The 17,088-nt window shown below is 41.5% G+C and overlaps 3 protein-coding genes across 3 annotated transcripts; all 3 read left to right on the top strand.

Annotated features, from left to right (window-relative positions):
* Positions 1 to 1,481: 1,481 nt before the first annotated feature.
* Positions 1,482 to 4,363, top strand: LOC307042908 (GTPase IMAP family member 5-like; the record flags this gene model as incomplete). Its single annotated transcript, XM_079687066.1, has 2 exons — positions 1,482 to 1,500; positions 3,723 to 4,363. 2 exons carry the CDS (start codon positions 1,482 to 1,484, stop codon positions 4,361 to 4,363), a joined length of 660 nt encoding a protein of 219 aa, XP_079543192.1.
* Positions 4,364 to 4,452: 89 nt separating this feature from the next.
* On the top strand, positions 4,453 to 7,955 carry LOC307043101 (GTPase IMAP family member 8-like). The gene is made up of 2 exons (XM_079687342.1): positions 4,453 to 4,507; positions 4,948 to 7,955. The coding sequence occupies exon 2, from the start codon at positions 5,088 to 5,090 to the stop codon at positions 7,686 to 7,688; it is 2,601 nt and encodes an 866-aa protein (XP_079543468.1). The 5' UTR covers positions 4,453 to 4,507; positions 4,948 to 5,087; the 3' UTR covers positions 7,689 to 7,955.
* Positions 7,956 to 13,147: 5,192 nt separating this feature from the next.
* LOC307042909 (piggyBac transposable element-derived protein 1-like) lies at positions 13,148 to 15,352 on the top strand (the record flags this gene model as incomplete). The annotated part of the gene is made up of 4 exons (XM_079687067.1): positions 13,148 to 13,240; positions 13,584 to 13,814; positions 13,912 to 14,064; positions 14,226 to 15,352. Exons 1-4 carry the CDS (start codon positions 13,183 to 13,185, stop codon positions 15,350 to 15,352), a joined length of 1,569 nt encoding a protein of 522 aa, XP_079543193.1. The 5' UTR covers positions 13,148 to 13,182.
* Between the last annotated feature and the right edge of the window lie 1,736 nt (positions 15,353 to 17,088).

A 17,088-nucleotide genomic window follows, 5' to 3' on the forward strand; every position in this document is an offset into this window, starting at 1 on the left:
CTGTTCGAAATGGGGGGGAGCTAGGGGGAGCTTGGCTCCCCCGAAGAGGGAGGGAGCCCCCCTGAAGGCTGACTTTGAGATAAATAGGGGGAGCCCAAAACAATCGTGCATATTTGTGTCACACAGATTAGAAATGTTGAGTTTCTGTAAATAACAGTTCTTGAAATAAATAATAGTTATTCTTCATTACAGTTTCTGAATATTTGTTTTATATTTGTGAATATGTCTGGGTGTTGCCATCTGTATGTGGCGGCGCTGCATTCTTACTTGCGTTGCTATGGTTATGGCGGTGATGCCGGCGCGGTATTTGAAATGTTCATATTGATATTTTTTTAACTCTGGCTTTGTAATAAAAACATTTGGTAAAACGAAAACAGCCAAGCTTCACAGCTTTTGGATTCACAAGCAAAGAAGCGAAGGAGTCTAAAAATGACAACGTGAACGGAAAACAACTTTTAGTTTGCCGGCTGTAAGCGGCGTTAGGGTCGAGTTTGACAGCTCCACACCGAGGGAGAGGCCTGCCGATGAGGAGCCTGAAGAGGCTTCAACAACGGCCACATCCGCCGGCATAGTGACACCGTCTGTATTAGTAGAAGAGTGTTTTTATAGCAATTGATCGCATCCGCGCCGCTGCGCCAGTCAACAGAGCGTGCGTGTGACATATTTAGTAGCAGGATGTGCTCTGAAAAAATAGGGCTGCCCGAAAGCAAATGGGTAATTCGAAAACTGACAGAGCTCCCTCTATACAAATCAAACTGTAGAAGGTGTGAAAGCACCTATTGCTTTAAATAATGGTCGGAATGTGACCTGTGAGCCTTCTGAATTACCGTGGGACAGCACATTCTAAACTAAAATGTTCAATCAATAAAGTAACATCTTATCTTATCTTAATAATATCTTCATATTAATAATAAATCATACAGTATGTGTCCGAAAGGGAGCAGGAGGAAGCAAACACAAAAATATACTGCATATTAAAGCAAACGATTGTAAAGGTAAAAGTATGAGCATAACAAATAAAGAAGTGTAATGTAAACATTTACATTATAATTATGATTATTTAATATATAAAGACTATATATTATTGAATTACAAGATTAGATATACTTTAGTTGATCTAAAATATTGATGTGTTCAAATGCTCTTCAAAACACAACTGAAAGTCCATGAAACTTGTCTTTCTGTATTTGTGAATGAAGCGCCATCTCCTGGTTAAAACCTGAAATTGAAAATCTGGCAACACCCTCTTGGAAAATAGTGGGAGGGCTTAACATTCCTCTATACTGGTGTTAGGCAGGTCTTAGGCAGGAAGCTGTAAGCTGGAGTCTGAAATGAAGTGCTACATCTGTACAGTCAGTTCTGAAATGAGCCAGTTTTCTTTGTTATCACATTTTGGAGTGAGTGAGTCAGATTATTTAAAGTGTTATTCTTCTTCCTTTAGCTTCTCGTCCTCAGGAAAGCTGCTTTCAGAAGAGCACAGTATGGCGACTGCAGGATCAGGTGAGTCCAGTCAGATATGTCCACTCTGGATTCAAGACTGTCTGTCCATGAATATAAATTAGAGGTGTCACCCCAAAAAAATATTCTGTAATTAAATACAAATAAACATTATAAAGGAATGCATCACAGCTACTTAGCTTTCTGGTTCGAGGGCATTTAGGACCCTTCAAAGCGCTTTATCTACAAGTCTTCACCCATTCACACCTAATTCATCCAGAGCAGAGCACTTTCTCTGGGAAACTAACACATGCCACCGGGAGCTACTCAGGGTTAGGTATCTTGTCCCGATCCGTTGACATCTTGACTGCGTGGCTGGGATCTAACCCACAACCTTCTTGTTCACTATTTTGTAGGTAAAATCAGTTTTTATTAACTAAAAATCAAGTAGACCAGAAACATATAGATTACATTACGCTGTGTAAAGCGCACATATTTTCTATATAGTATTTATATTTTATTTATATGTATAGTAAGTCTTTATATTTTAAACGCACACTTTATCTTTAATTTTATCAGCACCAGGTCACTTTAAAGTATTTATTTATATGTACAATTTTAGCAAGTTTTTATATTGTCCTTTTCCTGTAAGCCAGTACAACGAAATTTCGTTTTAATAGTACACTCTGTGTCTTGTTGAAGTGACAATAAAGTATGTCTAAGTCTAAGTCTAAACCCCTTAGCAGATTCAAAGAGGCTGAAAACAGCTATTCTAAGAAGGCAGTTTGAGAAGAATAAAGCATTTTTTGAACATTACAGCATGTTCAAATATTCTAGTAGTCTCAAGAATATCTAAATAAACCTGAAAAGGTGTAAATATGTGACCTAAAGAAATGCATCGTGGCTGCTTGGCTGTCCTAGGTTCACTTTCTGGGTTTCTTCTCTTTTTTTGTTGACGTTGTGTTCTGGAAGGTCTGGGTGTCTGTTTCCTATCTTGTTCAAGACTGTAGACCACTGTACTGTCTATTTTAAATTACATGTAATAAATCATCAAATTCTGTCTCTTTCCAATAACAGAACATCCATATCCTCTAAAGCGCCGGAGCAGCCTTAAGTGGCTGCCACCTAACAGTGAGTAAAACTGAGCTGTGTTACTCTGCTTTAAGAACACCTGAGTGTTCAGTATTTTGTAGGTAAAACCTGCTGTTAGTAACCCTTAGGTTAAAACAGTGGTTCTCAAACTTTTTCTGTCAGGCCCCCCATTTGGAGAAAAAAAAATGTCGGGCCCCCCCAACACAAATAGTCAGGCTCAGTGGCCAACACAAATAGTCGGGGTGCTGTGGGGTAGCTTGACGTTTCATAGAGGGTGCTCAAACATTTAGGGTTTCCCATTAATGTACCGGTCGCCACAGTTGAATTTGAAACTACAACAATCCCCACGCATATACACAGTGTACCCACGGCTGTTACAATTAAGGCTTGATAATCAGCTCACGGCATAGGTGTAAGAAGGGGTAAAGTGCTATTTTTATAGGTGGTGTGTGGACCTCACACCACCTAGACCGGGGGGTCCGGGGGCATGCTCAACACCCATTTGAAACAGAACTGTAAACAGATTTACTTTTTCTTTATGGATATTTTACAAATCACCCTTTTAAACTTTGTTATTTTTTTACTGTCATATAGTATTTCATACCTGTTTTTAATTTAATCTCTTATTTTTTTATAACTATAATGATAAAGGTGTGCCTCGGAAATAATTGTTTACATTAATGGTGACCAAAACGTTTGAGACCCACAGAGATAACACTGAGAGTCCTTTAGCTCACTGAGGCTCTCAGTCTCTCAGGAGAGGACTCTCCTCCACTTTGTTGTTGAAAAAACTCCTTATATCCGTTAGCGTAGCTCGCTAGCACCAGAAGCTAACAACAACGATCTCCGGTACCGGTGCGCTCTCTCTCTCTCGCTCGTGCACGCACACAAAATGGCTCGTTCCACACACACACACAGAGCTGAGCTTTAATGAAACACAGAGACCCAGACGTAATAGTACTGTATCATATTCTTTTCGAATAAATAATTTTTCAAATTATGATTTTAAAAAATAATAATTTTATAACCATTTTTCCTCCTGGTCTCTCGCGCCCCCCCTGTCATGCCTCTGCGCCCCCCAGGGGGGGCCCGCCCCCCACTTTGAGAACCACTGGGTTAAAACAAAAGAAACTATACATGAATACATGGAAGCCTGCATATGGTCACCATTTCTAATTCTTTGTTTCTCACAGTGTCTGAGCTGAGGGTTGTTCTGCTGGGGAACAGCTGGTGTGAGAGGAGTTCAGTGGGGAACTTCATACTGGGAGCGGCTGTGTTCAACACTAAGGAAGAATGGGACCGCTGTCAGAGAGCCAGTGGAGAGCGGGAGGGGAACAAAGTAGTTGTGATCAACACCCCAGATCTGCTGCACGACAACATCTCTGAAAACAGACTGACAGAACATCTGAAAGAGTGTGTGAGGCTCTCTCATCCTGGACCTCATGTGTTCCTGCTGGTTCTACAGCCTGAACACTTCACTGAGGAACACAAACAGAGACTCTGCAGAGTCCTGGAACGCTTCAGTGATCAGTCCTTTGATCATTCACTGATGCTGATATCACCATCCAGAGAGGAGGGTTCAGGTTTAATGGAACAACCCCCATTACAAGACATGATCAGAAAATGTAGATACAGATACTTGAAGTGGAAGAACCTTCAACTTCCAGAGCTGTTAACACGTTTGGGTCAAACTGCAAAAGAGAACAACGGAGAGCCTGTGAGCTGTGAAGTGTTTGAGGACGCCACATCTGCTTTACCTGATGATCATCAAAGTCAAAAACCAAAGGAAATACGGCATCCCCTCACAGAAGCTGTTAAAGCTGCTGGTATGTGAAGGACAATGACATGTTGTTCATTTAAATCAGACGTGAAAACATTTGAATATTAAGCTGCAAATTAATGATGTTCCCGTTCACAGGGCTGCGTGGGGTTAACACAATCACTGCATCATTCAAACGCTCAAACCCTGTGACTGAGGGTAAGTAAATTCGTCCCAGTGCTATTTATGTATTTGTAGCATCCTTTCTACAGGATAAACAAATCCCACATCAGCAAAGATGCAGTAAACAGAGACACACATTTAAACCAATCAAATTGTTGTGTCGCTACTTTGACATCATCTATAGTTGATAGTTATAGTGATATAATCCAATCATCATAATTTGCTGAGGAAATCAATAAGTATATTTATTTTTCTAGCCCTGAAGGGAAAATAAACACTAAGATTCATTTAAATAATCCACAATAAATATGAGTTACCTGCTGTTTCCTGCAGGGGGTATACTGAGTTTTTGTAAAACACGTTTTCATAAACACTGGCTCATCCAGGAAATGGTTGGAGATATCTTCATGTAAGTGAAGTGTATTTTAATTATGTTTATGAGTTAATGTAATTTGATTCTTCTATCTGTGTTACAGCATCTGCATTCAGAATCGTGCTGTTGGGAAAAAGTGGAGACAAAAAGCAAAGACTCTGTAACTTTATAACCGAGGGCAGAGGTGGGACAACCCATGGAAAGTGGAAAGGGAAACAATTAACAGTTCTGAAAACTGCAGACATGTTCAGTCTTCGTGAAGAGAGCATGAGAAGAGAGGTGAAGAGCTGTGTGAGTCTTTGTCCTCCTGGACCCAATGTCCTTCTGCTGTTAGTGAATCCTTCTGATTTCACTGAAGAGAACAGGCAAACACTGAAGTTCATCCTGAGTCTGTTTGGTCCAGAAGCTTTTAAACACTCAATGGTCATCATGACACACAAATGGAATCAAAGAGAAGAGAAGTCCCACATCGTGAATCAGCTGCTTGAAGCCTGTGGAGGAAGACTCTACAACATGGGTGAACAGAGCCGTGATTCATTGATGGAGAAGATTGAGAAGATAGTTGATGGAAACAAAGGAACGTTCCTCACCTTCTCTGAAGACATCAAAGCAGCTTTGAACCTGGTTCTGTGTGGGAGGAGAGGAGCAGGGAAGACTTCAGCAGCCAAGGCCATTTTAGGTCAGACAGAGTTTCCTTCAGTCTCCAACTCCTCACAGTGTGTTAAACATCAGGGAGAGGTGTGTGGACGCCGGGTTGCCCTGGTGGAGCTGCCTGCTTTGTGTGGAAAACCTCAGCAGGAAGTGATGGAGGAATCATTCAGGTGTGTCTCCCTCTGTGATCCTGAGGGCGTCCATGCCTTCATCCTGGTCCTACCTGTGGGTCCCCTCACTGATGAAGACAAGGGAGAGTTAGAGACCCTCCAGAACACATTCAGCCCTCGAGTCAACGACTTCACCTTGATTCTGTTCACTATGGAGTCAGATCCTACAGCTCCAGCTGTTGTTAACTTTCTAAAGGAGAACACGGACATCAAGGAGCTCCGTCAGAGCTGTGGAGGAAGATATGTTGTTCTCAACATCACAGATCAGCAGCAGATCCCAGAGCTGTTGGATGCTGTGGGAGAGACCAGAGTGGAAGGATCCAGGTGCTTCACAAAGGACATGTTCACCAAGGCTCAGATGGAGAAGGTGGTAGAGGTGGATAACACTAACAGAAGACTTAAAGCTGAACTGCAGGACGTTAAAAAGAAAAGTCAGGAGGGAGATGTTGAAGAAAGTCAGACCAGAGAGTGTCTCAGGATGGTGCTGATTGGGAAGACTGGCAATGGAAAAAGTGCAACTGGAAACACTATTTTGGGCAAAAAACCTTTTACATCGACTCAAAGCACAGATTCAGTGACCAAGTTTTGCAAAAAAGCAACAGGAGAGATTGATGGACGACCTGTCGCTGTGGTGGACACCCCCGGCCTGTTTGACACGACACTGTCCAATGATGATGTTCAACAGGAGCTTGTGAAATGCATCAGCATGATGTCTCCTGGACCTCATGTGTTCTTACTGGTGCTGATGATCGGCCGAATTACACAAGAGGAAAAAGAAACAGTGGAACTGATCAAGAAATGTTTTGGCAAGAAATCTGGAGATTTCATCATCATCATTTTCACCAGAGGAGACGATCTGGGTGGCGAAACGATTGAGAGTTTCATCGAACGGTCCAGTGACTTTTTGATGAAACTGATAAATGACTGTGGAGGGAGATACCAGGTCTTCAATAACAGAGATCAGACAAACCGCATGCAAGTCAGTGAGCTGATGGAGAAGACCAACAAAATGCTGAAAGAAAATGGCGGCAGCTGCTTCAACTCAGAGATGTTCCAAGAGGCCGAGGCGGCCATACAGAAGGAAGTGGAGAAGATCCTGAAGGAGAAGGAAGAAGAAATGCAGAGAGAGAGGGAGGAGCTGCAAAGGAAACACGAGGAGGAAATGGAAGAAGTGAAGAGAAGAACGGAACAGGAGAGAGATGACATTGAGCAGAAGAGAGCCAAACAGCTTCAAGAGATGGACGAACAAATCAACAAGGAACGAGAGGAGAGAAGGAGGGAAGAGGAACAGAGAAGAAAAGAGGACATGGAGAAGAAAAGGCAGGATGACAATACAAAAAAGGAATGGGAGGAAAAACTTGAAGGAGAGTTGGAGCAGAGTAAAGAAGAGAAGAGAAAGCAGAAAGAAGAGTGGGAGAAAGAGAGAGAAGAATGGTGGAACAAAAAAAGTCAAGAAAATGAAAAGAGACGACAAGACGAGCAAACAAGAATTCAGAAGCAGCAAGAAGAATACGATCAGGAAAGAGAGAAACTTGAACAGAAAAGAAAAGAAGAAATTGAGCAGGAGAGAGCTCAACAACATAAAGAAATGCAAGAAAAAATCAACAAGGAACGAGAGGAGAGAAAGAGGGAAGAGGAACGGAGAAAGAAAGAAGAGATGGAGAAGAAAAGACAGGAAGAACTGCAACGAAAGGAATTAGAGGAACAACTTGAAGGAGAGTTGGAGCAGAGTAAAGAAGAGAAGAGAAAGCAGAAAGAAGAGTGGGAGAAGGAGAGAGAAGAATGGTGGAACAAACAACGTCAAGAAAATGAAAAGAGACGACAAGACGAGCAAACAAGACAAAAAGAATACGATCAGGAAAGAGAGAAACTTGAACAGAAAAGAAAAGAAGAAGATCTAAAGAGAAGTGAACAGCAGGAGAAGGAGAGACAGGAATTACAGGGAAAATATGAGAAAGAAAAAGAGGAGATGAAGAAGAAATATGAAGAGGAGGCCAGAAAACAAGCTGAAGAATTAAATTAGTTCAAACTGGAATACGCCAAGCACTATGCCGCCTTGGTGGAGAAACACATGAAGGAAATAAAGAACCTGAAGAAAGATCATGAAGGACAAGAGCAACAGTCCAATCTGCTAGAGGATCTTATCAGACTCAATGAACAAAGACTTGAAATAGAATTAGAGATCATTGAGACAACTGAAACACAATTGCAAAAGACAAAAGAGAGTCTTGAAAATGATATTAAAGAAATGGAGGAAAAACATGAAAAAGAAGTAGAAGAACTAAACAAAAAATACAACGCCAAGTGTGTCATCCTCTGATCTTCCCACTGACTCATGATCATCATGATGATACCAGATGGAACATCATGTCAACTTAATTCAACAGCAGGTTTCTGGATGAGACTTCTCAACAGGGTCCAATCAGGAGACTAAGAAATACAACACTAATTGTGACATCTTCACCTTGTAAGTATTCTAAATCACGATTCCACAGTTTCCCAACAGTTTTAGTTTTTTTTTAAGCCACGAAAATGTTTTTACTGATTGCAAATGTTAGCTTTAAAAATAACCGTTGACTTTGTTTATCTGTTGTAATATTCTTCTGGACACTGTATGTGAGCACTCAATAAGGTTTGTTGTATTTTGCATTATCAACATAAACAATTGTGCAAGTTAGAGAAGTCATCTATAATGAGTTTATGTGTCCAGATTCATTTTAAATCTGTGTAAAAAGTACTGGCTTTTAGCTGCAATAATCGTCACAGTAATGCTGCGATGCGGTTTTTGGGGGTGGCGCGATTACATGTAAAGTCAAATGTACAGTGGGGGGTCAAATGCAAAGACGCGGCGCGAATGAAGCGGTTGACGAAATTGACGTGAAGGCTGCGGCGCGATTGGAGGGGGCCGCGACAACCGCGAGAGTTACATTTTTTGAACTTGAGCGTAAAATTAGCTTGACTCGTTCTCCTCGTAGCCAATCAGCGGTGAGGATCTCAGCCTGTCGTCACTGACGTTGAAACAGAAAACCAACATCAGCCGTTAGCTGTTAGCCCTCAGAGCTCACAGCTCCTCATATCTGTTCAGAAACTAGACAAAAGTTAAACAAGTCCAAACCACAGACTGTCTGTGTCATGGAGAATACAGTCGCTGGTTTATTTATGTCTGTAGGCCGTTGATGTGAGTGTGGACGGTCGGAGCATATGCTGCGTTAGCTTAGCCGATCTCCATTCAGAAAACACGCATTTTAAAAGGTTTTTCGCCTGCCGTCTGTCTGCAGACTTGTCAAAGCATTCATTCATGATTTTTACTAACCGGTATCAGTATGTTGTTACTTCGGCATCATTTTGAAACGTGTATTACAATTAAATCACGGTCAAATATGTTCATTTTGTTGTAGTTGGTATCTACCATGGTATTTACATGGAGATAAATTGTTTGAATGATGCGACTAAACACAGCTGACAGCCGCGGTGAAACGATTAGAGCGATTCGAGAATATTCGCATTGTGTCCGGTGTGAACGCAGCATTAGTGTGTTCATGTTTCTGAAGTTCATTGACTTGTGTTAATTAAATGATTCCCTAATTACAAACTGTCTAATTCTTAATAACCCACATATCCTCAAAATATCACTTTTAAGCTTTGAGTGGTTTGTGCCATCTTTTGTTTTCTTTAGAAATATATCTTACAATATTCAGAGCATGTGCTGCCACTAGAGGGCGCCCTGTCTGTGAGCAGCGTGTTCTTAATGTGTTGGGATTCCTGTTCAATGATCAGCCTGACGCTGTTTGTCTCTGCAGGGAGAGTTAGCATCTGCTTCCTGTTCCTGTCATTATCATAACTATCAGTACTTTTTGTTTTACAATGTGTTTTGCCTCATTGTTGCTTTAATAAATATATAATTCAAATCTCATGGTTTAAATGTTATTTCCTTGCAAATATCTATATATTTAGATTTATTTTTATATTGGATAATATTTAGTTACAATGTAAAGCTTTGGATCAAAGCACATACACTTCCTCAGCTGATGGAGGTTTCCCAGTAATGCACCAATAACTGTAATAATATAATATAATTCTGAAATGGACCATTGTGCTTTCTGGAGTACTTTAAGTAACTTTTGTTCTTAAGTAGGATTTTCATTCAAGGAATTTCACCTGACTGAGTATTTTACCCTGCGCTACAGTATTACTACTCTTATGTCAAATGTAGTACTTCTTCCACTTTTAGATATAGCAGTGACTAGGGTTGGGAACCGAAACTCGGTTCCAGATGAGAACCGATAAGAAAATGCCGGGTACCGGGTATCCATACAAAATACACAATTTCGGTTCTGCTTAACGGTTCCTAAACGCAGTAGACCCTGTATTCCACCGGGTCCGTCTGCGCCGCGGGTCCGTCTGCGCCGCGGTGACCCGGTGGAATACATAGCGGACTGGCCATCTGTGTGTTCTGGAGAATCACAGAACGGCCGGTCGTCAGCGGGCCGTTGACGGCCGGCTCGGTACGCTGACGGCCGGCACCGCCCTTAATTTTTTTAAACTGCATCATGTAAGTTGCGCTGACAGGCGACAGAGGTCCACAGTAGCCCCGCAGCGAGGCTCCCCCCGTCCTCCAGTTCACGAGCTCAGTCACTTCATAACACCAAAGATGGATCGCGGTAAACGCTCTGAAGTGAGGCTCCACTACACTAAAAAAGAAAAAGACAAGGCACAGTGTAATGCCTGTTAATAGCTTGCCAAAGGCATAGCTCAGTTAAAATAAAGCACAGCTATTTTGCAATACATTTGTATTGCATGTATATTTTTTTATTTGTAAAAATGTCCGTTAAAGCTTAAAAGAATTAAGATATTTTTGTTATCTAAACGTTTGACCTCTTTCTTTTACAATTTTGGAATCGAAACGGGAAATCGATAAGAACCGGAATCGATAAGCGGAACCGGAATCGGAATCTATAAATTTCAAACGATACCCATCCCTAGCAGTGACTAATATATATGTATGCTACATAATATAATTGACATGTACTGATGTTCTATTCTGATACTGATTAGCATAGAACTTGGTTTATTGGTTTAAGTTCTTTACATAGAGGAATTGACTTGGTGTATTGGTGCAGAACAATGAACATTAGAAGAGGGAGTAACATAAATGCCAAGTACTACAAAAGACAAGAAACAAAGATATATATATAAAAAATGCAATTATGTTATAAATAGGAAACAATTATTTTCTTTTAAAATATAAAGACCTGAACAGTTTTCAAGGTAGAAGTTTTGAGCAAAATAAATATAAATAAATATTGTCAATTGAAGGGGGTGTGTAACAGGCGCTCGCAGTTCCGCACTACCCCCCCCCCCCCCCCCCCGTCATATGTGTTGTGACTTATCAAGTCTTGGCGAACAACATAAAACATGATTAAACATGATAGTATATAAAACCATTCTCGTATCTAAAACCTATAGAAATGCAAAACGGCGTCAGTTTAGACGTAATTCTGTCCTCCTGCTTACCGCATCATTTATGAGAAAACATGTCATAACATTAACACAACATATTCAAGATGGTTTTAAATAACATATCTGTATTTATTTATTTCTCCAAGTTATGTTTTTGTGTGCTCTGAGGAGTCTCTGCATATACTGTGTGATACATTTCTCATCTCTCCCGTTGTTGTGCGTACGCATGGGTCAGTGTCCGTGGAGGACCGCACATTTTCCCATCAAGTTTGTTTTTCATAAATCACAAAGATTGCTTAGAAATTGGCGTACGCCATCTTTTGAGCGTACACCACGTTTATAAATGAGGCCCCTGGTCTCTACATTGCTGTTTTAGTTATTCTGATTACTGTCCTATTGAGCCGTGTTGAGCGACGTGGGGCAAGCCCCGATCTGCCCCTCTCTCTCGTTGTCAAAATGAACGTGTACTGTGAAAACTACACTGCAAGAGCAAGAGTTCCCCCTGCACCCCAACAGACCTCAGTCTCCTCAGCAGGTACAGTCTGCTCTGTCCTTTCCTGTTAAGAGCAGCTAGGTTGTCTGACCAGTCCACTTTGTTGTTCAGATAAACACCCAGGTACGATTTTACAATCTCAATGTCGGCTCCCTGGATGTTCACTGGTGTGGGGGGAGAATGTTGGCACTGTATGAAGTCCATAACCATCTCCTTGGATTTGCCAAAGGTAGATTCTCAAATAATTTTGTTCAGCGATGAGAAAAAAATCTCAAGGTATCATTGGTCATCATGATCAGTTCTGATTGTACAACCCCTGTCCCTACATGTATTAATGAACTGCTTATTTGTTTGAGTTTGTATGCAAATATTTTAGAGACATCACAGACATTTAATAAAACACAAGGGAATTATAATTTAAGGGGATTATTTAAATTCACTAATGTTAGGGCGCGCACAACCAAGCAAGGTTTCTGTATTTCCCTGTGTGGGGTGAAGCTTTGGAACAGTTTGAATGAGGAGCTCAGGGGATGTCCTAACGTAAAACTGTTTAAAAAAAGGTATAAGGACATGATTTTCGCAAGATACAGGGATGAAGTTGTTTAATCAGGTGTTTACGGTTTATTTATTTTTCAAAAGCTGATAACTGAATAACAAACCACATCCAGGGGACAAAAGGAACGGGAGCAGACGGATGGGAACAGGCACAGAACATGGACAAGACCAGGTAGGAAAAGACGACAACCGAACATGGAGCACAGGGGAAGACGAGACTAAATACACAGAGGGGTAATCACAGGACACAGCTGGGCAGGGGAGGCAGAAACACAAGGGCAACAGGTGAACACAATCAGACAATCAGACACAGGAGTATGGAGTCAGATTTGGGTCAATATTCTAGCGCGCAAAACAAGCTACTAATGAGCAGTGTTGGGCAAGTTACTTTTAAAACGTAACTAGTAATATTTATAGTTACTGCTCTCCAAAAAGTAACTAGTTACTTTATTAGTTACTAAATTATAAAAGTAAGTAGTAACACGTTACTTTACTTAAAAAATAATAACAATAAAAATACAAGTTTTTGTGTTGTTCTGTGGCACAGTAAAAGACAACTCCAAGCCGACTCCGGAGGTGGCGGTATGCACCTTAAAGTGGTTTGCAATCCGCCTACTGAGTAGGCTTGTTTGAGACGCGTTGCGGCTCGCCTCGAAAGTAGAGGAGAATAGCCGATCGCAGCCGGGGGAGGTCTCAAAAAGCTCGCCTGAAGTCGGACAGCTCCGAGTCGGCTTCTTCTTCTCCTTCTCCTTCTTCTTCTTCTTCTTCTTCTTCTTCTTCGCCTTCTTCTTCTTCGCCTTCTTCTTCTTCTTCGCCTTCTTCTTCTTCTCTCGGTTTTTTGGATTGCAAATAAGGCTTAGTGGTCACATGCGTGGACAGCACTTTTTTAGCTCTTATGTCCACAATGGTGTAGACTGCTGAATTGGGGTCTTATAGCCACATATGTGGACACTTATACTGCCCTCTGGTGGTGTCAGAAGAGTATAACATACAATGGTAAAAATTCAAGATGGCGGCAAATACGAGGGATGATTCAAGTGGCCACTCCAGACACAAACATCGATCAGGTAAGAAGTCCTGCCTTATTTCATGGCTTATTCTTATTTAGATATTTATATAAGCGTTGGATATTTGTCATGACAAGCAAATTTGGAAAAAAAAGTGTAAAAATAAGAACGTAACATGTCGCTAAACATGAAGTACACGTTTGTGTACTTATGGACTGAAGCTCGTCGAAACAGCTAATATACTAGTAAACATGCACACATGTAAAATGAGAAAACAAGTATATCTGGTGCAGCTAAAAGGCTGTACATTGTCTAAATGTAATACATAACAATTCAATCACTAAATACATATATATATACAACGTTGTACAGTACCATTGAAATCCATTGTTTTTATTTCCAGAGCGTTTTTCTTTACACCAAGCTATGCAGCTACTTGGCTTGATTGATGAAGACAACTCAGATTTAGACCTATCTGACAATGATGATCCCATCCTGGATACAAATTACCAACCATCACCACAGGAGGAAAGCAGCAGTGAGGATGAGGGTGACAGTAGTGACAATGAGGACCCCATTCCTGAGCCCACAGAGCACAGCAGAGGACATAAACGTCGCCGTGGTGCAGATAATGGTTAGTCAAGACCCAGTAGATTTGTGTTTATGTTATGTAGTTAGGGCCTCAGGGCTACGTGAAGGATTGGAGGCAGAATGCTTATTTACATTGACAGGGACAGAGAGTACAGGGACAGGTTCATCCCACACTCCCAGACGTCGATGTCGAACTGTACCGATTGAGACTGATCGTGCAGAAGATGACTCTGAGGAGCCAACACCAGGACCAAGCCAAACCAAAAAAAATAAAAAGGGAGAGTCCAAACAAGGTAATTGTTATTATTTTAGCATGCCTTGAGGGTAAATCTTCAAATTTCATGTAAACGTCCACACAGATTCAAGTTTTTTTGCTTACATAGATAAAATGTAACTTACTGCAATAAATACTATACATACTAAATACTATTTTATTCTGATTCTGGTTGTGCAGGACGTGGAATACGCTGGAAGGCTACTCCATTGACGCCAAACCTTGCGGAGTATCAGCATCAGGATGAAAGCGATCTGGACAGACATGGCTGGACCCCACTAGAGTATTTTGACCAGTACATCGATAGAGATCTGATGACACTGATTTCAGAATGTTCTAATGCCATGTCACTGTCTAGGAGTGGGGACCCACTCAACATGTCAGTCGATGAGGTCTACCACTTTTTTGGTGCCTGTATTTTAATGTCCTGCATCCGATACCCAACCATTAGGATGTATTGGTCCAAAGCCTTTAAAATCACTGCCATCACTGACAGATTCACGCGTGCCAGATTCTTCAAACTGAGGGGAGCAATAAAAGTGGTAATTGATGATGATGTGCCTGAAGATCTGAAGATGTCTGACAAATTCTGGAAGGTGGGGCCTTTTCTGGAGCGGATTCTGCGAGGCTGCAAGTCTCTGAATCGACCTGATTGCACATCTATTGATGAGCAAATGATACCCTTCACGGGAGCCTGTCCGTACAGACAATATCTGCCAATGAAGCCCAACCCAGTTGGCATTAAGAACTTTGTGTGTGCTACAGCAGATGGCATTGTGCTTGACTTTGAGCTCTATCAAGGTACACAATCACTGATCGAGAAGGTCGAAGAACCCGAGGGCCTGGGCTTGGGAAGCTTAGTCATCGAGCGTCTTTGTCAAACCCTGAAACGCGGCACAAAAGTGTATTGTGACCGGTTCTTCACCACCATCAAAGGTGCGCAACAAATGATGGAGAAGGAGCTGTACATAACTGGTACAATAATGAAGAACCGACTCGCTGGAGCGAACGACAAGTTACCCAGTGACAAAGCCATGAAAAGCGCAGGAAGAGGTACCTCATCAGAAGTGTCCGCTGAAGATGGAAAACTGTGTGTAGTGAAGTGGTATGACAACAAGCCAGTATTGCTGATGTCTGTTGTTCATGGTACACAGCCTGAGGACACCTGCCAGCGCTGGGACAAGAGGTTGAAACAATATGTCACTGTTTCGCGACCTATCGGAACAATCAGAGGAAGAAGATGCACAACAAGGGGTAAAACGTCATGTGACAGAGGTGCCCCATGTCTCGGTCCGCAGGAGGGCTAATGCCCACCTCCCAGAGATGATGGGCCTGAAGAATGCCATGCGCTGCAGACAACCAGGCTGCACTGGAAGAACCCGAGTGCGCTGTGTAACCTGCAAAGTGTTCTTGTGCATGCAAACCGAACGCAATTGTTACTTAGCCTTTCACACATAGGTGATGGCAGTGTGATGGCAGAGATTCTGTGAAGGTCATCAGGTGACCCCTCGGCCTCCGTAAGCAGGCCGGGTCCTTCTGTCCTCAATGTTCCCACCCTTTCACATATCCTATTTTTTACATTACGAATGCAACATTTCACATGAGCCATACTTTGACTGTCAAAAAGGGGCAACATTTATTTTTTATTTTTTTCACTATGACGTTCCGTCATTTGTTGTACGTACCGTGTACGTAACGTGACAATTTAAAAAATGATTTGAATGTTTTATATTTTGTTACAGGCATACAATGTCATCCTGCAATTACTGTTTGCACTGTTGCAGCTTTTCAAATGATCCATGCATTAGTTTTAACTGTCCAAAGGGGCAAAAGTGCAATGTTTCCATGTTGTTTTTACTCTGATATTCAAAACATGTTCAAAAATATGTGTGTATGTGTTATTAATACATGCAAAAGCAGTCAGGAAAAACACTGCTGTGTTCAAGGTGGAAATAAAGAGTTTTTCATTCTATCACTCAATGGTGACTTAATTGGGTTTTATGGAAATTCGGACCAAGAATCCACATATGTGGACATCATTTTTCTCTAAAAGTACATCATATCAAAAGATGATTCTTAGTTTTTATTCTAATTAGGGTCCAATAAGCCCAAATAGCAAAGAGAAATAAAAAATGCATGTAAAAAAACAGCTTGGGCCTTAGGAGGTTTTAAGGTGCATACCGCCACCTCCGGAGTCGGCTTGACTCGGTTTGCATTTATAAAGAATGCACACGTGTTTAATCGTTAATGTCAGATATGTACTAAATAAATACATTTGTTCCTGCTCAAGATTTGATTCAACTTTATTGTTATTGCACAGATTAAAGGTACTGAGACAACGAAATGCAGTTTAGCTTCCAACTAGGAGTGCAACAAGCAGTAAAGTGAAAAGTAATGTACACAATCTACAGAATAAAATATAGAATGAATTGAATGATGAATAAACAGTGAGGGGTATGAATACACTAGATACACACAGCAGCCTGTGAGCAGTATGAACAGTGTGTATGAATATGCTAAGATATATAAAGTATAAAAACGGTAAGCAGTGCAAATATAGTATAACATATATAGATATTCATTTCATGATGATAAACATTGTGGAACAATTACGAAAAATGGTAATGGAGGGGGCGACGTAAAGCTGACACAAAACAACAACTTTTGCCGAGCCAATTGGAGAGTTTCATCAGCAGCACGTTGTAAAAACCACCAATGAGCGCTCAGCTCGAGATACCAGCGAGTCGTTTCCCATCAAGCATTTCGCCTCCGCAGCCCGTGGAGAGGAACTGCGCCGCCTCGCCGCGCCTCGCTCTCAAGGCTGCGGGCATCTTTGTCCCGCGAGATTTCAACGTCTCATGTAGGCGAGCTTCCAGAGCAAGTCGGACAAAATGACTAACCATCATGCAACGCACGAGCAAGACGTTGATCGAAATTGCGCAGGTCTGCGCAGGTCTCGCTTGTCTCAAACAAGCCTAATCTCACAGAAGCTTTAAAGGTCCCCTGTTATTCTGTTCTTCATCAGTATATCACAGGTCTCAGA

The sequence above is a fragment of the Notothenia rossii genome, assembly GCF_949606895.1.
Source record: "Notothenia rossii genome assembly, chromosome: 6".
Lineage (NCBI taxonomy): Eukaryota > Metazoa > Chordata > Actinopteri > Perciformes > Nototheniidae > Notothenia > Notothenia rossii.